The sequence below is a fragment of the Eleutherodactylus coqui genome, chromosome 3, assembly GCF_035609145.1.
Source record: "Eleutherodactylus coqui strain aEleCoq1 chromosome 3, aEleCoq1.hap1, whole genome shotgun sequence".
Lineage (NCBI taxonomy): Eukaryota > Metazoa > Chordata > Amphibia > Anura > Eleutherodactylidae > Eleutherodactylus > Eleutherodactylus coqui.
The window spans coordinates 288,161,215-288,185,759 of record NC_089839.1 but is presented as its reverse complement, the minus strand read 5'-3'; the positions used below and the strand labels follow the sequence as shown (position 1 = coordinate 288,185,759).

Below are 24,545 nucleotides of genomic sequence, written 5' to 3'. Positions count from 1 at the left end.
CATCATCACAGGTCCTGGTAATAGCTGCTGTCGGTTTATCCAGTATGCATATTAACTTTTTCCACAAGACTTCTGCACTATTCAGCAATTCCAGCAACCTGCTTGGTTGTTTGGGTTGGCTGATTCACAATTCCAGCAACCTGATTGGTTGTCTGATTCACAGTGATTGGTTGTTTGGGTTGGCTGATTCACCAAACAACCAATCAGGTTGCTGGAATTGCTGAATAGTGCAAAAGTCTTGTGGAAAAAACTTAATATGCATCCAGCATACAGTACTTTCTACCAAACTGCACAATGGCTCTTCCCACAGCAGTGACGTCACTGCAGGTCCTTCAGCCCACCGAATCTCTTTTACTAAACTACACAATGGCTCCTCCCACAGCAGTGAAGTAACCGCAGGTCCTCACCAGGACGTTGCCAGGGCTGAAGCATGAGAAGCACTCACATACTAACTGACAAGTGGTTGTTAGTAGTTTGATTCCATGGGAGCATGTTACTTTGAATGATTCTGAGCGATAATCATCTTGTGTAAAAGGGTCTTTAGTGACGGCTAATACTCCTTTTTACTGGCCTCACTAATGGGCTTTAAAGGGGTTGTCCCGCGGCAGCAAGTGGGTCTATAGACTTCTGTATGGCCATAATAATGCACTTTGTAATGTACATTGTGCATTAATTATGAGCCATACAGAAGTTATAAAAAGTTTTTTACTTACCTGCTCCATTGTTAGCGTCCTCGTTTCCATGGAGCCGACTAATTTTCGCCCTCCGATGGCCAAATTAGCCGCGCTTGCGCAGTCCGGGTCTTCTGCAGTCTTCTATGGGGCTCCGTGTAGCTCCGTGTAGCTCCGCCCCGTCACGTGCCGATTCCAGCCAATCAGGAGGCTGGAATCGGCAATGGACCGCACAGAAGAGCTGCGGTCCACGGAGCAAGAGGATTCCGGCGGCCATCTTCACCGGTAAGTATTGAAGTCACCGGAGCGCGGGGATTAAGGTAAGCGCTCCGGTAAGCTTCCTTTAGGTCCCTGCATCGGGGTTGTCTCGCGCCGAACGGGGGGGGGGGGTTGAAAAAAAAAAAACCCGTTTCGGCGCGGGACAACCCCTTTAAACCTGCACATACATCTTTTTAAGGCCGTGGCTTGGCTAATTACTGACAGCCAGGCTCCTGCTTTAACTGCCAGGAATGGAGAAACCTCAGATTAGGGCTGGGTGATTTTTGCTAAATGGAATGAAAAATAGACTTATAAGGCCTTGATTTTTGAGATACATATATTGTATTGTTTAAGTTTTATTGAATTTGTTTTTGGGGAAAGGGTTGGAAAATAACAATTTTCACCATTTTATTTTACAATTTTTTATTGTGTTTTTTTTTTAGAGGAAGATGAATGAAAAATAGTAATTCTGGCATTTTTTTTCTCCATTCACCATATGGGATAGTGGATATAATATGTTTACAGTACGGGTGATTAGGCGTTTTTTTTCACCTAAAAAGGGCATTTTACAGGCAAAAATGTGTTGTTGGGCTTTTTTTGTACATTTTTTTATTAAGCTGTTTTGTTTAACACTTTTTGGGCCCATTGCCTGGACGGATGGAGCGCCTCTGAAAGCAATCAACTCATATGGCAGCCACCTGACCTTGCACTCCATCCCTGATTGGTGTTACTCTGGCTGGGCCAGCACTCTTCACATATGGGCGATTGTAAAAGTGCCAGGTGGCTGTCGCATAAGTTAATGTCTTGCACTGATAAAGGCGCTCATTTCGGCTCATGCACACAGGCGTACTTCCCGTCTGCGTGCTGTCTGTGTATTTCACGGATAACACATGCACCCATTAGAACCAATGAGACTATTCCCAACCATTTTTACATAGATCGCTGGTCTGTGTGAAATAAATCTCAGCATATCCGAATCATGGAGCCGAATCGGACTGCACACAGATGAGTGTCCGTGTGCTGTCTGATATGAGTTTTACCGGAGAATTTCGGACACAACTCCAATGGGCCCTTAATGAAAAACTGCATGATGCGACACCCGCCTGGCACATTTACACAGTCTTAGGCCTCCCTCACAAAGGAGCTTTTTACAATGCTTCTGCACTCAAGTGTATGCCCAACAAGGCTCACCACAGCATATTTGAGCATGAACTAGGTTGGATGAGGTACCTTTGCACACGTGCCTGCACATAGTACTGTACTTTTTGAGCAGGCAGGGCCAGTTCACACACCCTTTCTGTGAATTAAAAGGCTGTTAGCCTAATGTGGTCCATATATATATATTTTTTGTGGTTTTGCGTAGTGTTTCACGCATCCCCTTGCATATTGTTGCACCTTACATAGACTTCTATGGAGGTCTTTGCTGCGCAAAACACAGAACGATAGAGCAGGTCCTACTTTTTTGCAAAATGCCCACTCGAAACACGCTCATGAGAGCAAACCCATTGAAATCAATTTCTGTGTTTTGCGTGTATTTTACGGGCACAATAAGTTGTGTAAATTGTGTGAAGAGGCCCTCAGCATGTAATATGATTCCGGTAAGGTACAATGTAGAACAACAGAAAACATAAGCAGATTATGTGAAGAAAAAATCCTCCATGCGTAATGGAATGATATGAGATTGGTTATTGCCAAACTCATAGACTGGTAGAGTTGGAAGGGACCTCCAGGGTCATCGGGTCCAACCCCCTGCTCAGTGCAGGATTCACTAAAGCATCCCAGACAGATATTTGTCCAGCTTTTGTTTGAAGACTTCCATTGAAGGAGAACTCACCAACTCCTGTGGCAGCCTGTTCCGTTCATTGATCACCCTCACTGTCTAATATCCAATCTCTGTCTCCTCCCTTTCAGTTTCACTCCATTCAACTCCTCTATTTTTTACTTAAAACCTGCGCTTCGAGGGAAATAAACCTCTTCCTCAGCACTCGCTGGGGATACACGTCGGGATGCTGCCTTTGTGTCCTATAGAGAATGTTAACAATTAACATGATTGTGAAAGGAACTTTTTTAAAAATAAAAAATAGCGATTTTTCAATGCGGAAAACTCCTGTAATTAGTTATATTCTGTATTTTCTCCTTGAACAAACCACCAAACACACGAGTCGATATGATATAATCCTTTTTTTTATTTTATCCACATAGATATCTTACGTCTTTGTATAAAACATTAATTTTGGATGTGTTTATGTTTGATAAACTTGTGCAATAAAGTCACATAAAATATTAATTTAGGTATTTTAAGGCACTACCTTAGAATGTTATTGTACATGACCCCAAAAAAAACAAGAATAAATACATTTTTGTATGAACACAACATAAATTTACATAGCCCCATAGCACTATGGGAAATAAAAGATCCTTCTAGAATAAGAAGATGTTAAGACAATATATGTGATTGCATTGTGATAATTTACCCTTCCAGTACTGGTGGAGGCCTGAAAAACAACAAGAATGTAATACTATAGAATTCTGTCTTCTTGGTAATAGGAAATCTACAACTAGGGGGGGAGGGGGGGGGGGTAATGTATGGTTATGATGAAAACCTTTAGAAAAGAATGTTTTTGTATTGGTTAAACTAAGAAAAGAGTTTTACCATAATGCAGAATTCGTTGCAGACAAAAAAAAAATGAAATTCATGTTGGAAATTTATATTTTTTTTCAAATTGTTTTTTCTCAACTTAAAAAGCTTTGGGTACAAAAGAAAAAAAATCTGGATTGAATTTTTTTTTAAGGCACAAAATAATATTTCCTTTTTATGAAAGAAGCACAGGAGCCACTTGGGTATATCCAAAACCATATAAAAGGCCTAATTTATGTACAATTTAACCTAAGTAACATCATAATGTGCCTCATCCCTCTCCCTAAGCAGGTCAGTGACTGGTGCATCCAACCACCTGGGCCCAATATTGGCAGCTTTACAGAAGTTGCAGTCTTCAGACGTGTCGGAAAATTGTGCCACAGAGAAATCTGCACCAGAATCGCCATGTCTTACATATGGATAGGAGAAACAAAAACAATTTATAGATACCTTATACCGGCTAACAAAAAGACGTGATGTTATATCGAGCTTTCAAGCCCCCTTGGCCTCTTCATCAGCCTGATGAAGAACCCTAAGTAGGTTCGAAAGCGTGCTGTAACATCATGTCTTTTTGTTAGCCATTAAAAGGTATCATATCTATAAAAAAATTGTTGTTTGTCTTACTGAGAACAATCCAATTGTGTTCCATACGTTAACCATTCGTTTCCATACAATTGTATCCGTTTTGATATTAAGAAACTTACACGTTTTTAACTGTAAAATCTTTCATATAAGGTTTTGTAGTTGAACACTTTTTTTTTTAGGCGAGCGAGATGAGCGAGCATACTCGATAAGGCAAACTACTCGAGCGAGTAGTGTCTTATGTGAGTACCTGCCCGCTCGTCTCAAAAGATTCGGGTGCCGGCAGGGAGCGGCGGGGGAGAGCGGGGAGGAACGGAGGGGAGATCTCTCTCCCTCTCTCCCCCCCCGCTACTCCCTGCTCACCGCCGCAACTCACCTCTCACCTCTATACAATGTTTAACGTATAGAAACGTAAAGCTTTACATTTTTATACGTTTCCTATTGACTGTAATGTAAAAAGACTGCGTACATCGAGCAAATGTTTTTGCAGAACAAAAAGGTATCGTACGGTATGCTTTCTGGATCCACAAAAAAAAGCATACACAAATATAAGGGAAGTCAAACACTGTCAAACGTGTACTCAGTTACAATCTATGGGTACGTCAAGCAATACGGTTTAAAATGTTTTTTGTATCAAAATGTACACACTCGACGGAGGGCTAAAATGTGGTGTGAACAGCCCCTTGCACAATCCCAACATCATTACATAGTGGAACTAAAGGTGCTTTTACAAGGGCCGGTTATCAGGCCCAAACGTTCTTGTGAATGCTCATTCGCCCAATAATCGAGCCCTGTAAAAGGGCGAACAATCGGGCAATCAATGAGCAAACAGTTGTTGATCGGTTGAACATGTCATTAAGGTGAGCATAAAAATGGTCACTGATTGGCTGCACATCTCCCCATGTAAACAAGGAGATGTGCATCCAATCAATGACATCTGTACGGGGATGTACAATCATGTTAATGATAGGTCGTCCCCATATAGCAGATTGTCTGCCTGTCTACATGAAGGGAATGAGCACTGATCGACATGCTCATTGTTGATCAGTGATCGTTGGCACCGGCTGAATTAATGTAAAAGGACCTTTAGGACAGGGCCCATATACCAATTCTGGAATCAAGAATTGGCACTTGGACAGCCCAGTCTGGCAATATATCCAAAAAGTTACCCAAACCCTATGGTTGATAGAGTATGGTATTGCTAAAAGGGATACTTTGCATAGGAAAAAAATATAATTTTGTCATGGATCAAAGCCAGAATAACTGTAAAGTAATACTCTCCTATCCAGTTTTTGTTTTCACAGAGCCCAAAGGGGACAACTCAAGAGTCACTCTTTTTTAAATTACTCAAAGAAAATTCTGCAAAGTGGGAGGCCATAGCGAGATATGAGATGATCAGATGTGTAGGTCAACGATGGTGCTTAATGGGGGTCATTCTAGGACTTGTGTGATGAGATTCTGGGTACTGAAAGGGTAATTTTACTACCAGAAAACAGATTAGCAAATATTAATACTGCAGGGTGCTGATTACAAAATCCACACCACCATTTAAGCAGCAACATTTTTTAATACTAAAATGCAAAACCTTTTTTGTCCTTATTGAAATGTCTTTTTTTGCTTGCCATCCACCTTCGGCCACTCACTGTACAGACAATAGGTACAGAACACATCTGTCCCTAATTTCTCAAAAATTCCTTTTGAGAACCTAATGGTATTAAGCTGCCCATGCACATCAGATTAACATAGCGCCAGCCTGTTGATTTTAATTGGGTATCTATTCATGGCAGACCTTAGCTAAATGCAACTCGCGCAGTCGTGCAGGGCGCCAGCCACCAGCTTGTAAGGGGAACACAAGGTAGATGTAGGCTGAGTGTGATCACCTCACTTAGCTCCCCCTAGGCAGATGATCTCCTTCCTTTGTTTGGCTGCATCTTGTAGATCTACATGAATCATCCTCCTCCTGGCTCTGTCTCCTCCCCTCTGATGTTCATCCCATCACAACTCCTGCAACACAATTGCTTAGTTCTTCTACTATATTTATGCATTAAGCTAGGTTCTGGTATAGTAGTTATGTTAGGGTTTAGCTCTGCTGCTACATTCATGTTATGGGCTTGGTTCTAGTGCACTATTTATATAGTGAGTTTGACTCTCGTGTTGTATTAATGACGGAATTTGGTTCTGGTGCTGTATTTATGTACTGAGCTTGGTTCTGGTACAGTATTTATTCACTGAGCTGTTCTGCTAAGGATATTTGCTATCTTGCTGCTTTCTGCACAAGTAGAGTGCTTATCAGTGCAATACATACAGTTTTTTCTTATGATGGAGTAGTGCCAAAAAATGCACAGAGAACAATCTAATCTAAGGCTAGCACTGATCTTATGCATATGGGGTATCCAGATTCTTCCCTGATGGCAGATGTCAAGAGAGACATGAATCAAGGTCTTAATTTCAACATGCCAGATCCTTCTGTTTGCAGAAGAGATAAGCTACTGCCATAGGGATCTGCTGCTTGAGAACATGAGATGTATATTAGACAAGCCACTATTTTTGGCGGAACCTGACAATCATCTAATGTGTATGGGGGCCTCCAGACACTGCACTGATGGCACATGAGGTGGAAGATATCAACTTATTACCTGCTTCCCATTCAGAGAAAATGCATGCTCAGATGCCAACAGCTATCTAATGTGTATGGCCAACTTTACAATTGAAACTACCCATCCATACCCCTTTGCCTATGTACATGCCCCAAACATGTCTTCAATATTGTAGGCTTGTGGCATAAATAAGCTGAGGATACTTTTACTGTAGTTTTATAAGATAATCTACTCCTATGCATAATTATTAAAGTGACTCTCTTTATGGACACCTCTGTCCTTCCATTGTGATGGTCTGGCCCCAACTTCAGACGACCAAGATGGCTACCACCATTTTCTAACCAAACTTTGCACTGCTCTGTGATTGGCCCACATTGACCACTTGAGCAATGTTGGTTAATCACAGAGTAGGTATAGTGCATTGGTAGTCCAACACTAGCAATACATTACGGGTTATTAGGAAGTCTAAAGATGGTGGTGACCATCCTGGCCACACAAAAACAAGACAAGAAGCGGCACAAAGGAAAGATGGAGGTGAAGATGAAGTGCCGATAAGATACCCCCTCCACCAGTCTCTAGACCGGTGGCTTGCTTTAAATATGATCAGTTCTCTCTGCTGACAGTGTTTAGATACATTCTCCATTGACAAAGGGGATGGTAACAACCAATTGTCAATATATTCCTACATTTCCATGAGGAAAGATAGAGGAACACTCAATGTAGAGTTCTAAGTAAAGACTATTCATGGGGAATACAAATATTTAACAACACAGACATGTAAGGAGAGATGATACACCTTCGTTAAAAGTAGTTTGTCACTTGACAGACCAATTTGAAATACAGTGGGAACCCTATAAAGTCCAAATGGAGTAGGATTATATGCAGAAAATGAATGGCCTTCAAAGTGCCAGTTGTGTAGGGTGTAAAATTAAGTACGTGTTAGTGATGAGCGAATTTTGAAAGGTTTGGTTCAGCTGCTTCATCAAACTTCTGCAAAAAGTTTGGTTTGTTCCGAATTAGTTCCACCTGAACAAGAAATTCACTGAAACCCCTAAAACTGGTGTATAACACTGTCTAAGAGCCATAAATGTCCTGTAAAACACTCTGAGATTGTTATACAGGGCTTTTATGCCTCTTAGATAGTGTTATCTAGATAGTTAAAGGTTCAGGACTAGTGTTGAGCAAACCGAACCAGTAGAACCCTGTTCTGGGAAAAACTTTTCTAAAAGCTTGGTTCGGGCTTGTGAGAAAATGTTCCTTTGCAAAGTTTGACCTGAAACAGGTCTCTACTGGTTTGGTTCGCTCAACTCTACATATGATTAGAGATGAGCGAGTATACTCGCTACAGGCAATTTCTCGAGCGAGCATTGCCTTTAGCGAGTACCTGCCTGCTCGAGACTGAAGGTTCGGGTGCCGGCGGCGGGCAGGGAGCTGCAGGGGAGAGCGGGGGGGAATGGAGGGGAGATCTCTCTCTCCCTTTCTCCCCCCCGCACCCTCCTTCTCACCGCTCCCTCGCGCCGGCACCCAAACCTTCAGTCTCGAGCGGGCAGGTACTCGCTAAAGGCAATGCTCGCTCGAGCAATTGCCTGTAGCGAGTATACTCGCTCATCTCTACATATGATACATACAGTCCATTTTACAGGCACTATAAAGCATAGAGAATGCTCAAAATGCCACCTAAGACTTGTTTGGGACCCTTCTATATCTAAGGGGTAATAGCATGTAAGCCACCTACGAGCTTCAGTGAGCAATACAATGTATACTTACACTATACATTACTTTAATTCTTCCTTTTAGCCGGAACTTCAGAGGATGATCATTGGGTTAAATACCACCCAGTAACGTGGCGTTATAGATGATGAAATTTAAAGGAGTTTTCTCTAATAAGCAACACATTAACGAAGAGGGTGCAGCTATAGGGGGTGCAGAGGAAGCAGTCGGACTCAGGCCCCCTTACCCAATAGCCACTCTGCTGCGCCAATGTTATAAATGGTTATAGTCGGTATTGGAGAGAACCTGTTACACATCTTATGTTGGGACCCAAGAGCTTTAAGTTATGCCCCAGTATATCATTTTGTGGGTGGTTCTACCATCCATCACGATACAATCACTAGTGATGGGACCAATTCCTACCTAGTACATTCCTAAGGTATGGTACCTTGTCATCGCTCTAGCCCCCCAAAATGATGACCCCATTGTGTATAGGTGCAAGTGTGGTATAAGAAAGGAAATATAAAACATGGACACAACACTTATTTTTGCTTCCTCTCCCAAGAATACTCATATGTTTCACTTAGTTGCATTGATTGCATTTGAAATCTTTTTCTTCTCACAGAAAGTTTATCCAGACTATGTCCAAAGCAGGATTATCCGGTGAGGCTTGTGGCGACTAGATCCGTATACTGTCAGGATGCAGTTCTCACTCTGGCCATATATACAGTTAACAGAACAGACAAAATAATAGCTAGAGCCTGGCCACATGTGTTCGCAGAGCTGCTATGAACGTTCATGAGCTCCACATATACGTCAGACACATCGTCTTGGTTGGAAAGCCACATGATGGAGTCTTCCGCTTCCTCTTCATTGATGTTTCTAGTATTTGATGGCAATGTGGTTGTACTGCAAAAAAAATAGAAGTTGTTGAATGTTAATGACAAGTGAAATACTCTGAAGACTCAAAATGAAAGAATTGTGCCAAGTGCCATCAACAGAACCATTCGAAGATTGGCAAGTTGGCACAGTTGCTTGCTCATTATTATTTATCTTCACACCTATAAAGCCAGATTTAGGTATATAAGGTTTTGTGTGTTTTTTTTAACTTTTGGGGCTAATTCCTTGTATTGCATTACTCTACTTGTGCCATCATCTGTAATGCTATTGTGTGATACCCAGGGGCAACACAAGCTCGTACTGTATCTCTTGTTGTGTCTATGTTTTATTCTAGCACTACCTTAGTCCCTAAGGAGCAGTAGTTAGAGGAGTTATCCAGGGACGTATCATTTTTTTAAAGCTGCTTGTAGTGATGTACCAGCATAATGGAAGCCATACTTACATCACAGGCTCCTCTTCAACTTCTAAGGAAGATGGAAAAATACCTCTGCAGCGCCATCTATTGGATGGCAGCATTCCTGCAAATCAATGCTTGACCCTTTATATAGGCCTGTAGAGCAATAATTGGGAATTGAAAACAAAGCCAGAATCCATACACAGACAGCTGTTTCAGGGTTTTTCAATTTTGAGTCATAGCTCTATAGACCTGTATAAAGGGTCAAGCATTGGTTTGAAGGAATGCTGCCATCCAATAGGTGCCGCTGCAGAGGTATCGTTCCATCTACCTTATTTGTATGTTACCCAGAGGAGCATGGATGGCCTTATACGTCTCCCCACTCACTGTCTTGGTGCTCTCCCAGGAGAGATGATACCCCTCCCAACCCACGTCATAGACCCAAGTCAATAGAGTGGTCCAAAAAGTTAAGAGAAGAAGTTATTGTCTTGCACAAACAAGAAAAAGGTTTACAAAAAGCTAGCAATGGCAGAGAATTTCCTAGAGATACAGTTGAAAACAGAGTTTGCAGCTTCAAAGTTTGAGGAACACTGGCTATGGGACCTGGACGACGCAGAAAGAGAAAGCTATCACCGGCTGTCATCAGATGAGGAGGCAAGAGTTCAAAAAACCTTGAGTGACTACAAGAGGCATGCAACGGGATTTGGTGGCAGCAGACACTGAGGTTTCTATTTGCACAGTAAGGAACATACTAAACACTGAAAATCTTCATGCCCAAACTCCAAGACGTCCACCTCTACTAACTCGAAAGCACAAGAAAAGTCAGCTCTAATATTCTCAAAACCATAAAAATAACCACATAAGCTCAAGGACTTTGTTCTGTGTAGCAATTCAACAAAACTGGAACTTTTCAGGCCTATTGATTACAGGTATGTCTGGAAGAAGAATGAAGCCCACACTTAAAAGAATACCCTGCAGCCTACAGTGAAGTATGGCGGAGGCTCGGGGAGGCTCTGGGGCTGCATTGCTTTTTCTGGCACTGGAAACCTGCAGAGCATGGAAGACAAGATGGATTCTGTCAAGTATCAGGAAATCCTAGGAGGAAATGTAATGTCTTCTGTGAAGAAGCTGAACCTTGGGTGTCACTGGACCTTCCAACAGGACAATCATCCCAAGCAGACCTCAAAGTCCACCAAGGCTTGGTTTCAAAAGAAGTCCTCGAAGATTCTCGAGTGGCCATCACAGCAGCTTGACCTGAACCCCATAGAAAATCTTTGGTGGGATACTAAAGAACGCTTGTCATGAAAGGGCTAAATATTCTGGGACTACAGTAGTCATTAAACGTTGCGTTGAATTTGGAGAAACTAATCGTTATATTAGTTGTGTTGAGTTGTTTGAATTGTTCTTGTTTGATTGTGTTTTTGCAAGCAGTTGAAAGTTTATAAATTTGGCTCATTTGCAATGGGGGTGGGTGGGGGGGTTGAAGAATTGTGATTGCATCTGTAGAACAACAAGTTAAGTAACTGTACATTCCAGATATTTACCCTGCCGGTACTTCTTGAATAAAAGCAGCAGAACAGAACAATTGCTTTGTACTATTATATACTCTACAATGTTTATGCGATGCTTCTGTTCTTTTAATGCGCCACACTTACATGTTTTTCTTTCCATAAACACATTTTCTATTGTGGCAATTATCTTCTTTTCCTTGAGCTGATAACCTTACAGATAATGTAGAATGTACCGTATCCGTAAAGGATAACGATGCAATAATAAAAATGATACAAATACATTTTTGTTACTATTCTTTGTATCTGGGATTCAAGGATAGAGACGTATCACCCGGATTTTATACAACATATTTACAAGTGCGTTACGTAAAGGAGAATAAACATCAAGTGCTCTGAAGTGTGTAGCTGGGAATAAGCAGTAGGTGGAAATTGTCCTATGTACAAATTGATGAAATTATTGTAGTGTTGCCCTATATCTCCTACCAGGAGCAGCTGAAGCATTCAAGCACTGTGGCCTCATGTCCACGGGGAAAATCAGGCCCGCTACGGATTCTCCATGTAGAATCCGTAGCGGGTCCCTCCTGCCCCGCGGACATGAGACATAAAAATAAGAATTTACTCACCTCTCGCCCGCTCCGGATCTTCCCTTCGCCGCGGCTTCATCTTCTCTCCGTCGCGGCCGGATCTTCTTTCTTCGGCTCGGCGGATGCGCAGGGCACGTCGGTTACGTGCCCAGCGCATGCGCCGTCCCGAAGAAAAAAGATCCGGCCGCGGCGGAGAGAAGATGAAGCCGCGGCGAAGGGAAGATCCGGAGCAGGTGAGTAAATTCTGATTTTGGTCTCCCGCGGATCTGGACGGCTTCCATAGGCTTCAATAGAAGCCTGCGGGAGACCCGCACGAAAATAGAGCATGGTCCAGATTTTTTCATGCTCCATTTTTAAAAAATCACTTTTATTGACCATCCGCGGGTATTTATTTACCCGCGGGTGGTCAATGCATCCCTATGGGATGCGGATCCGCGGGCAGGAGAAGAGTTAAAATCCGCTGCGGATTTTAATTCTTCTTTTGCCCGTTTACATGAGGCCTAATAGTGACGTGTTAAACGTTTACCTATGATAGTGATATGGCAGAAATTTTGATTGGTGGGGGTCAGGTTTGCTGAGACCCCCTTCGATTGCTGAATCAAAGGGGCAGAAGCGCTCAGCCACGCACGGCGCCCTTTCCACTGTGATTGGTTCTCCCCAGCTGAAGAAGGGCTTGTTGAAGTCTGTAAATGTCTGTGAGCCTCTCTCCTGCTTCCAAGAAGAACCAACAGTGGCACAATGCTCTGCTTAGCACTTCTGCCCCTTTGTTTCAATGATCAATGGGGTCTCAGCACCTGAAAGCCACCAATCAAAACTTCTGACATGTCACTATGATATATCAGAAGTTTTATGAAACTACAATTAGTCTTTAAAGTTGACTGTGCTCCTCAAATTAATTTCAGGAACCCAACTAAAGTATAGCATGACTACAATGGGTACGAATGGGTCCATGACCTTTAATCCCTAGCGACTACTGTAGAAGATGTGCATTAAGATTAGCTGATCATTGAAGGTTTCAGTTGCCAGATCTGCAGTGATCAGTTCCCACTACATTGGATGTTGGTACGGAGACTTCTGCTCCAAATGCACAGAGGTTGGGGTGGAAGCTCCTGCGCCGACCTCCTATGTAGTGGCCGGCGCTTGTAACTACAGGCACGGCTCTCATTGATTTCAATGAGAGCTGTGCCTGCAGTTACCAGCGCCGCCCACTACATGGGAGATCGGCACAGAGGCTTCTGCTCCGACCTCTGCTATTGTGATGCTGACAGCATGCACCTGCTCATCTGATCAGTCGGGGGCCTGAGTGACTGACCCCAGCCGACCAACTATTGATCATCTATCCTGATGATAGGTCATCAATAGTATTTTTGACCGGAAAATCCTTTTAAACATAGTCCAGAAGCATGATATGAATAGAACCTTATCCATTTCCAAGGGCATTGCTATAGCGGGTGCAAAGACAGCAGTTTCTACTGTGTCCTGGTGCTTGAATGGGCCCAAAGGTCCTATGTAGTGTTGAGCGACCCGAAGCAATAAAACCCTGTTTTGAGTTCAACTATGCTAAAAGTTTGGTTTGGCTAAACTTAAACTGAACTTTTAGCAAGATTCTAGCCAGAACAAAGTTCTACTGGTTCGGTTCGCTCAATGTTAGCCCTGAACACTGGTGTATAAACCACTGTATAGGGCCATAAAAGCCTTAGATGACACTCTAAGTGTTATTCAGTGCTTTTATGACTCTTAGCGTTATAGACCATTTTTAGGAGTTTTGTAGAACTTCCAGTTTGGTTCAAACTATTTCAGACCAAACCAAGCTTTTTGCCAACGTTCGGTGAACCTCTCGAAGTGAACCTTTCAAAAGTTTGCTGATCACAAGTCTTCTGCCATATAAGAGGACTCTAGTATTATGAATGGCTTCAGATAGATGAGGGTGAACCTGTTACGGATTTTGCACTGGGTCCCAGTCCATTTCTTCCGTGAAAATAGCCAGAGACAAATAGCCTCATTACTAGAGTCTTCTGTGTCCTTTTACATACACCTCCATGACAGATACACTCTGTGGTCAGATATCATTACAATTTAGGGATAGTTGCTGACAGGTTGCAAAGTGCTTTGTGCAAACCTACAGGCCCAGTTGTCAGAGCTATTAGCTCCCTGATAATTAGGCTACCCGGTACAGTGTCCATACGGTGCAGGCACTTGGGGCTATCTTATCTGGCTCTTGGCGGTTAGGTGTGAGGAGGAATGTTCAGGCTTGCATTTGTAATCAGCACTTGCTATAGTGGAGCATACATAAGGCATATACAATGTTCTCTCCAGCAAGAACAAACCAATTGTAAAGGATATCCCATGATTGACCTATCCACTGGATAGGTGATAAAGTCTGATCAGCAGGGGTCTCACCACTGAGACCTCCACCAATGCCAAGAATGGGGGTCCCATGTCCCTTTTCTTCCTTACTATGGGCTCACTATGCACAGCGAGGAGGAGCTTGAATGGAATGGTGGTTGAGCACGTGTGGTGCTGCTCCATTCATCTTCAATGGGACTGCCGGAGATAGCCAAGTGCTTGTACTCTGCTATTTCTGTCAACTTCATTAAAATTAGAACCCCTGTTTTTAGGATTGGTGGGGGTCTCAGCAGTGATGCCCCCGATGATTAGACTTTTATCGTCTATCCAATAGCTACATGATGAAAGTAAATCTTGGGAATAACCCTCTCTGTATATAGGTATTATTTGCATCCTCCGTATTAAAGAGATTGTCTATGGGTTCATAGGACTGACACGCTGAGTCCAGGGATGTGGGCCTTATACTTGCCTTCACCACTGTTCCTCCGGTGTGCTATCAAAGCCGCTGAATGCCACCGCGAGACTACTTAGTGGGCACATGGAAGGGGAGGACTAGTTCTGGCATTCTCTGCTCGCACCTTTGTAGTCTGCTGGGTGCATTCAGCAGTAACTTTGGCAGTGCACAGCAAGGGAATGGCGGAGAAAGTAAATATAATACCCAAATCTCTAGACTCAACGTGTCAGCTCCTATGAGCCCATAAGTTTAGCTCATAGGAGCTGACAGACTGATCTTTAAAGAAGTTGTGCCAAGTATAACTTCAATGACAAAGTATTAGTTGGGTCTGAGTTGTCAATTGATGGCCTACAGACAGAACTGGTTTAGTTGCTGACAGACTCCTTTCAATAGTAGTTTAAACAACGGTTTACTTAAACCCTTTTAAAACGCCCTTGTTTAAGGCTTTTGTTACATGCATTCACACAGGAGCGATGATTGCTCACAATGGAGGTGGAGCGCACTAGAAATCTCTTCCGGGCTGCCCGCCTTCATTCAGAGTAAACCGGCAGTCGTTCATATATGACACATACAACTTCAGTACAATCAGTTGAGCATAATGCTACATAAAAACAGATTTAACCAATAACAGGGTACAGAGTCCATATGATGTGTGAGGTGATGTACTGCTGAAGAACAAAGTGGACAGAAGTAGTATTGGATGCACAATGGCTACAGTCAGCAATAAAGGCTACAACTGAGCACCCAATTGTATGACAAGTAGCAGATGTGTACTCATTTAAGGCCATACATAACCAACACAACTGTCAGGACATATATTACTCATACAGTCATACAAAGCACTAACAAAGACATGCAAGAAATAATGAGAAACCTTCCGGAGGGGGCTGGACTATGCAGAGAAAGGGACATTTCCAAAGCAAACTCTCCGAATGCCTTTATGGATCTTCTCATAAATATTTAACCTTGATATCTGATCTTCTACATCAGATAATCTGCCGACATGGTTGTTTATTAAGGCGTTCAACAGGGTCCAGTGGGATGTCATATTCTAAATGATTCCAAATCAGATGGATAAAAATGATATACCATACAATGTTAAAGTAATCACTTAATTTAGGTGATACTCAAAGGGTATTTTAGTCTCATCAATCAGGCATGCCTAATTATTTTTCGATGCATCGGAGAAGAAATGTGTGATACTTCTCTCTTAGTAAAACATTACAAAGACTATGACCCCATTTACACTGACAGATGATCGCTCAAAAGGCACTCAAACGATAGTTTGAGTGACAGTTTTGAGCGATCATCTTTGCCTAGTCTGTAGTAGCTAAATAGCTACTTAAGAGCTATGCAGGCGGAGCGGACACCACCGCTATCGCTTGGTGAACAATACAGCTGTTCTGCAGAAGCAAACAGCTGTATTGTTCTCCACGATTACAGCCGGCGTCCTGATGTGAACTACCAGCAGGACATGAGCTGAAAGAATCTTATCAGTGCTGCTGACTGTGATAACAGCCTGCACCGCTGATAGGAGTTCATCGCTCAATTCAAGAAAACTAGAATTGAGCGAGGAACGACTCGTCTGCACTGACAATAGGCAGGGCAAACAGCTGATATTTGGGGATCCTGAATGGCAGACTCCCGTTGATGAACCGATGATGACCTATCCTGAGGATAGGGCATCAATAGTAGAAGTCCCAAAAGTCACAGACAACTTCATTAAAGGTTGTTTATAAATTTCCTATTATTTTCCTACATTAGTCATTTATTGGCACGCTCAACTGCGCAATGTTGCTTCTCTATTCATATTCTATGGTCATGATGATAAAAATGCTCGCTGCAGGTCCATTCGAATGACTGCAATGGGGAGGAACAGGAGACTCAGGAGCCTTATTCCGGCAACTGTGGGTGTCACAGCATTGGATGACTCCTAAGACTCTTTGTGGGATTACTAGTTTAACCCCTTAAGGACCAGGCTGTTTTTGTACCTAAAAGTCCAGACACTTTTTAGGAATTTTACCAATGTGGTGCTTCTACTGCGCCATTTTCTTTCCTTCAGCTACCAAAATTATTGTTGCTATGTTTTTTTTTCCATGACATATAAGACTATTTTTAATATCTTTTTTTTTCACTGATTTTCTTTTCAATTTTTTTATTTTATTGGGGGTAAAAAGGTAAAGATAAATGCAGCAAAACAGCTCCGAGTGGGACAACCCTAACTGAATACAGAAAACCGCATGTGTAGCTACTTCACCATTTACTCCTGAAGAAGGTGCAGCTGTCATCTCACCTGGTGAAAAAGTGGTCTGGGGAGCCCCATCCTCCTGATTGATGGGGTCCTATGTTTATAACATGAATGTTGGAAAACCCATTGTTGTGTGATTACGCCATAATGTCCTATCCACTTCTTCATATTCACAGGCTCATGATTCCATCCTTCCTGGCTACTTCTTCCTCTTTTCCCTTTAGTTCTTCGAAGCACATCAATTGTTAATGATGTTTATGATAATGGAGTTCGTTCCACCATAAGGGGCATTTTTTCTACTTTCGTATAAATCCATAAATTTTTACTATACATTAGTTTTGAAATGAAGAGGAAATAAACACTTATGAATGGGGTACGTTTTCCCTTTAATGAATTATTACACATTGCAGCCCTTGAATGGTCCATTTGTATGACATATTGTTCTGTGCAATAAATTTACAAGGAACCAATTAAAGGTTATTAGTGGAGAAATGTATATAAAACTTAACAGGGCACGTCTCGCTCTTTACTGGAAAGTCTATCAGGGCTGGATTTAAAAACTGTATTGGGTTTTGGACTAGGTATCAGTTACCTTCCATTTATATATTTGCCGCCAAATGTCCTCTGTATAAATTTTCTCGCCAAACCTTTAATTTACTCATATTTGCTAGAAAAATAACTTTTACAAACAGGGTGGTCCCCGACTTCCATGTGCCTTTCTATGTGACTTCTATAGTGTAGGTTTCCTGGCATTATTGGTTAAAGTTGTGTCGTTCGAAACTTCTCCTCGTTGATGTCCCATCACAGCATGCGACGGCCGACACGAAATACAAGCACCAAGCTGAATTTTGGTTTTGGATTTACTTGGTATATTGAATTTAAAAACCCTCAAAGTTAGTGGCCCATCAACATGTTTATATGAAAATATCACTAGCCATTGTGTTTCTACAACTACTCTGTAACATTGGCCATGGACCTCTATGGTCTTTAGTCAGCAGTTGCCTGATGCCACATAAGTTCTATATAATGCAAGGTTCTTCAAAAAACAAGACATTAGGCATATGTGGGTGTGGTAGAGCTTGATACGATGTCCGTGAAACAGGTTGAAATGTTTCGTGGACTTATTTACTATAAGTGATTACTATATTAGAACTAAAGGATACATTTATTGTACGATTCTGTACTGTACAATTCAGAGGAGCTTCTAGTACTTTGTTTGGCCACCTCTAGCCTTGATACATGATGATACGATCTGGCATGGAGGCATATCGGCTTAGTATATCATCCTGCAACATATTTGCCCAGAGATGTTGCAACTGCTCCTCTAGATCCTGCATACTTTTAGGCTACTGAAGCTAGCTACTGAGCTGGTCTCATAAATTAGCAATTGGCGATTAATCTGCCAACCGGGTAGGCCAAGGAAGCGTTGTAACCTGGTGAAGGCATTCCTCGGAAACCATTGCTGTGTGTGAGTGAGCATTATCCTAACCAAAAATGTCTGGAAGACCTGCCATGAGAGGCAACACATGTGGCTGCAGGATGTCCTGAACATATCGCTGAGCTGTCATTGTCCCTTGATCACTACTAGGGATGACCAACTGTCGTAAGTGATGGATCCCTCGATCACCAGATCAGCAGTTGGGGCAGTATGTCACTCCACAGCAAAGGTAGGATTCAAGTGCTCGCCCCAAGGCCTCCATACTGAACAAGAACGTTGTGGGCTTCCAAAGAGGAACTGCAATTGTTACTAAAGAAAATATGGGTCCATTCAGTAACAGTCCAGGTTTCTCATTCATGACACCACTGCAAATGAAGGGGATGGTGTTGATGGCAGGACACATAGTGGGTGCCGTGACACCAAATTTCCTTCTGCTATGCACCTGGAAATGGTCCAGTCAGAGACAGGTTTCTGTAATTTAGGTGCCACCGGTGTGTACATTGTGGACAACAAAACTGTTGGATATGTTTGTGCTTGTCAGTGAATCAAATGATCCTCTCTACTGGTGGTCTGTTGGGGCCATCTGGAGCCTGTTCACCGTGTGCCCTCACGTAACCACTGCTCTCAACACCTCCTAATAGCTTGGTTAGAACGGCCTAGATGGTGGGCAGTTTGTTGAAGCAACCATCCTGTTTCCCTTATTCTCAAAGTTTGTTAACTGGGCAAAATGTCTTCGAGTGTGTTGTAGAGACATGTCTAGCAGTCAACCATCTCTCAACCATAGGTACACTACACAAAATTAGACCCTGAGAGTTTTTTTTATAGGGCAACAGGGGAAGCATTTTTATGGCCTCTGGTGGCAAAATCAAGTGTCTAATCATACTAAAACTGTAATCATTTATATATCTGCCTGTTGGGTCTTGCAGCAATCCGACATTTCTTTTCAGGGTGCATTATTTTTTGTTAATGAGTGTATTTCTTTTGTAAGTTTATTGGTATGTTGGAAACATTCCCTTTAAATTTTATTGTGCCTCCAGATGCTGGATATGGAGATGAAAATGCAAGAAAGAAGGACTCTAAGGAGCATGGTACAACGCAAGATGATGTTGCGAGAAAAATAAAGCTGGGCATGATGACGAAGAATAAGAAGGATACTGAAAGAATGCTGTAATATAACTGAAAGGACCAAACATGTGGGAACACAAAATATGACCCACATTACTGATAGAGGAATCCCTACATAAAGTGAAGCACTCACCCTGATAAGGACGACCCTACATCAGGAACTTAGGGTGACCCTGACTGTCCCTCAGAGGGAGTTTGGAAACAGATAGATGTTTCACAATAATAAGAACCGAAAGGATACAGGGAATAAGATGTAACAACACCCTAGATAGTATACGTATAACAGACTTATTTGAACTGGGACACTGGACTAAGACTGTGAGCCTCCAACAGGACCAGATATGCTTTCAAACTGGAAGTGTAACTGGTGTCCTCTATGAGGAGGAGCCAAAATAAATATGCACAGACTAACGGTGATTGGGTGGCTGGGCCAGACGCCTCTCAGCCAACCAATCTCTACACACAAGCACAAAAATGTTCTTGTTAGTGTCCTGCACCAAAATGACAATGAGCATGTGCTGGTGTGACCATAATATGGCCCCAGGACAGATATGACACTGTGCATATCTGTCCTGGGGTCATGCTGTCCTTAGTTCGGTTTTCTCAACTAGACTACCCGACTGACTAGACCCCAAGGGCATGTTCCTTGCCTCTTCCTGCACCCCTACACTAGCTCCGTTTCTGAATTTAAGTCCAATTTCAGACAAATGTACTGTACACATCTGTAATATGGATCCATACTACAGACATGTTACAGATGACACTACGACTGTATGTCATCAGTGTTTGCCTCCGTATTTATTACCACTGGTTTTATTTTCAATGGCCAAATACTGATTAGTATTTACCCAATAGAAAGTAATACCAATATGGAGGCAAAAACTGAAAAATTAGGTTATGTTGCGTTTTTTAAAAAACGGATGTGAAAAATACAGCCATCCGACTAGACATGGCTAGGGTATCTAGGTAGAGCTCTAGGGGAGTGAACTGTCCTCCGATTAAGGAAATTCTAGTTACTAGATGACTCGATCTAATAACGTTTTTCCACTACAGTGATGCCTTGGCTTAAGAGTTGAATTCGTTCCGTGACGGAGTTCTTAACCCGAAACACTCTTATCTCAAATCAATTTTCTCCATTGAAATTAATTGAAACGTCATTAATCCGTTCCGGACCTCTCCAAAAATAAGCCCTAACTACGCTACATGTAAAAAAACAAACATCGATACTCACCTACTGCCAGTGTTTTGGTCCTTGCATGGGCTGCTGCAGCCTCCTTGCTCTCCTCCTCCTGCTGCTGCTGCTCTTGCTGCTGCTGCATCCTCATTCTTGTCCTTCTCCTACTGCTGCTCCTGCTGCGTCCTCGTTATCCTCCTGCTGCCTCCTCGTCCTCCTCCTACTGCCTCTTTGTCCTACTCCTCTTTCCTCCCCCTCGTGCTTCTATCTTTTCCTGCTGCTCCTGCTTCTTCCTCTTCCACCTGCTTCTTCCTCCTCCCCCTACTACTGCTGCTGCGTCCTCATTATCCTCCTGCTGCTACTCCTCCTACCTCCTCGTCCTCCTCCCACTGCCTCTTTGTCCTCCTCCTCCTGCTGCTCCTGCTTCTATCTTTTCCTGCTGCTCCTGCTTCTTCTTCCTCCTCCTCCTCCTCCTCCTGCTTCTTTCTCTTCCACCTGCTTCTTCCTCCTCTCCCTCCTACTGCTGCTCCTGCTTCCTCCTCCTCCTGCTGTTCCTGCTTACTCCTTGCTGCTGCGACCTTGTCCTCCCGCTGTGTCCTCCTCTACGCCGACAGAGCATTTCTTCCTGGAAGCGGGGCTTGAATTCCCCGCCTCCAGCAAGCTAATGCTCTGAATCGTAATTCAGCACCGTGTCAGCCAATGAAAGCCGGCGCTGGGTTAACCAATCACAGCCATTCGATGACATCGTTGTCGACGTGGAGGAGGATGCAGCAGCCTGCAGCAGCTCCGCAGACCATCGCGAGGACCGGAACGGCGGCGGTAGATGAGTATTAGACCCCCCTGAGCCTCAGCTTGTGAGCTTCTTGACTTGCAAGCAGGATCGTAACCCGAGGTTTTGTTCTTAATTCAGAACTAAAATTCGCGAGAGAGCATGCTCAAAAGTGAAGAAGCTCGCAAGCTGAGGCACTTGTAACTGAAGGTACCACTGTACTTCTCATTTTTCCATTTGAAACCACAGATCAGGTAATAATCAGACCGAATGTTTGTGTGCACGAAAACTGAAGAGACCCACATACTTCTCTTCTAGGACCAGAAGCCCACACTTGGTTTGGCACATCCCATATTTAAAGAAGTGCTATGCAGAACCTCTGGAAGGTCCAGGTCTGTAATTGCTGAGAGGTGTTTTCTTTCATCCCCTGGTATACATTACCCTCTGCTAAACCTGGAGACTTTCTATTAATATTTTATAGAATCTATTCAATAGCCATTCCCATCGCCTCGCCATTAGTTTCCTGGACCGCTGTCAGATATTTACCACAGAGGAGCTTTGTGGTAGCCATAGGGGATGTTTAATGGTCCTTTTGGATAGTTCATGAGTTCCTCAAACTTTTTTTTATAGCAATTCGCAAATTGTAGTTAAAATGTGAACATATAAATGGTCCAGGCCATTGTTCTAGAAGTTTTAAACTTTTTATAGATATGGGTGGAAAATAATCGAAAAAGGCCTTCAAGGACTTGTGGGTGTAAATGATCCATAAAAGGTCCTGTTGTCTGAAATTGTTGCCTTTGGGTAAAAGAAGGTGGAAGTATAACGAGTGGGCGAAGAATATGGCCACCCAGCTTATCTGCTCGGAACAATTACGGTAATCATTGTTTTGGCCGTGCTGAGAATGCCATGTTGACAATTTTATAATATACAAGGGGGTATCCAGAAGAAACAGGACGAGGCATTACTAGTTGGTAGGTGAATGTCTATGGAGCCCTTCTGAGGTGCTATGCCAGCCGATGTTGTTGAGGAAGGTTCTTTTTTCAACAAGTTGTCCACTTTTAGACCAATTTTGTGTAAAACTGATTTAAAAGGCTATTAACCCTTTGCAATTCAATTTTGGATTCAGGGTTTCCTAGGGGGCTTTCTCTTTCTGCCATTATACAATAACACTATCTGCTGGTTAGAGCCAGTACTGCAGTATGTGACATGCTTGAGAGGCCCTTGACAACATAGTGGCCAGTAATCTACAGTAAGACTACCCTGCCGGACGTCTTCCGACATTGGAGTTGTACAGCCTTCAATCAGAATGTCTTTAGACGTCAGACAGTGGATTGGAAAGGGTTAAGCCTAATGAGGTTCAATGCGTTCTCATTTTCACAAATTTGCACAACTTATTGCGCTTGTTCTTGCGTTTTTACACACGCATTTTGCAACACCCATAGACTTCTATGGGGTGTTTGGTGAGCAAATCTGCAGGTCCTATTTTTTTGGGAACAAGAAATCCCTGCGCAAAGAAAGAAAATGAGAACAAACCTATTGAGTTGATAGTTTTTTTTCTGTGTTTGCACGCAAATTCTTCCGTGTGAAGGAGCCCTAAGGCCTGCAATGTGCTTGATGGTGCAGTACCCTAAGGGCTCCTTCTCACTGACGTATGCACCATTGTACGCACTTCAGTGCATCACATTTTTTCCATAGATTTGTGCCCATAATGGCACATTTTACTGTACTTTTTGCACATGCAAGACATGTTCACATGGGCACGGGACACACTCCTACAGTGATTTAAAGGGCTACTTAACCTAACTCCCAGGGAATTGCGCAGTGTATAGCGCTTCCTGCATGCCTTTATGCACTCACTATAGACTTCTATGGGGTCATTTGGTGCGCAAATACGCAGAAAGATAGAGCAGGTCCTTGTTTTGCAACTTAGACTAACTGGGGTCAGGATTTCACTGCCGACCTTGTGAGGTTTCTCCATGCAGTCGTGCGGAGAGTATACAGAGAATAGTATGATCAAGGAAAACATCCAGCAAAAGGGATCCTGTGAACAGAAACAATTCATCGACAAAAGGGGTCAGAGGAGGATGTCAAAACTCATTATGAGGAAAGGTTACACACCATCAAGCAAATTGCAGCCAAACACAACACTGCTGCTCCAACTAACATGTCCGAATGCACAACTTACTGTTCCTTAGCACTGATGGGCTATAACAGAAGATGACCAGGTCCAGCACCATTGTGTCTAAGAGGAACAGTGGGCAAAAAAAACTCAAAAATTGTATCATTGACCAGTGAAAAACATCAGCTGGGCTGAAGGATCCAGATTTCTGTTTGGAGGTTAGAATTTGGTGTAGGCGGCATGAAACAATGACCTTTTCCTTTCGGGCTGGTGGATGTAAAGTAACGGTGTGTAGAATGTTCTCTTGGTGCACCCGGGCACCTCTGGATGGACCCTACAAGGAATTGCTGCGGGTTCCGAAGACCAAAGGAAGACTAACGTGCTGGTAGATGGGGGTCTTGAATAAAACGTCCATTCATGTTCTGAAGATTGATGGCTCCATAGTATACAATGGGAGAATTGACTGTCAGTTGGTAGAGCCTGAATCCGGCTACAGCTTACCTTATTTGTTTCTCTGGGCAAACGTAGGTGCTTGCAGAGGCATTCAAGTGGCACACAAGGGGTCAGGTCCAGGAATGTTGGAATTTACCACTTAGAATGGGAAGCGTTACAGAACGGTGTATTTTTATGCTTTGCATTCACATCCATATTCCTATTTTATTCTCTGTTTATTTTGTATGTCTGCCTGATTTAGGTCAAATTTACTGCCCGTTCTAAGCTTAGCCTACGATTCCTGGCAGGCGGCTTCAGCTTGGTTTTTCCATAGAAAAAAATGTAAGGTTGCATTACTTCTAATAAAGACATAATAAAAATGGGTTCTCGCACCTTATAATATGTAAATCAACTTAATGTCTGCGCTTAAATCTTCGTGCCCCACGACACTCATCTCGCCATAAAACTGGTAGACGGCAAGTTAACTCTCCATATAAAGGACAGGAACCCGTCTGGTTATGGAAGAAGTGTCGGAGTAGTGCTAACAAACTGCAAATGTATCATGATTGGGAATTTATAGTCCGAGGCCGGCTTT

General features: G+C 42.9%; 1 protein-coding gene across 1 annotated transcript in view; it reads right to left on the bottom strand.

Moving 5' to 3' along the window:
- Positions 1-8,295: 8,295 nt before the first annotated feature.
- The window catches only part of TRABD2B (TraB domain containing 2B), a 295,708-nt gene continuing 279,458 nt past the window's right edge, over positions 8,296-24,545 (bottom strand). Inside the window, exon 7 of the mRNA XM_066597625.1 lies at positions 8,296-9,365. Within this exon, the coding sequence (XP_066453722.1) occupies positions 9,152-9,365 (214 nt within the window). The 3' untranslated portion in view covers positions 8,296-9,151. The remainder of the gene's footprint in view (positions 9,366-24,545) is intronic.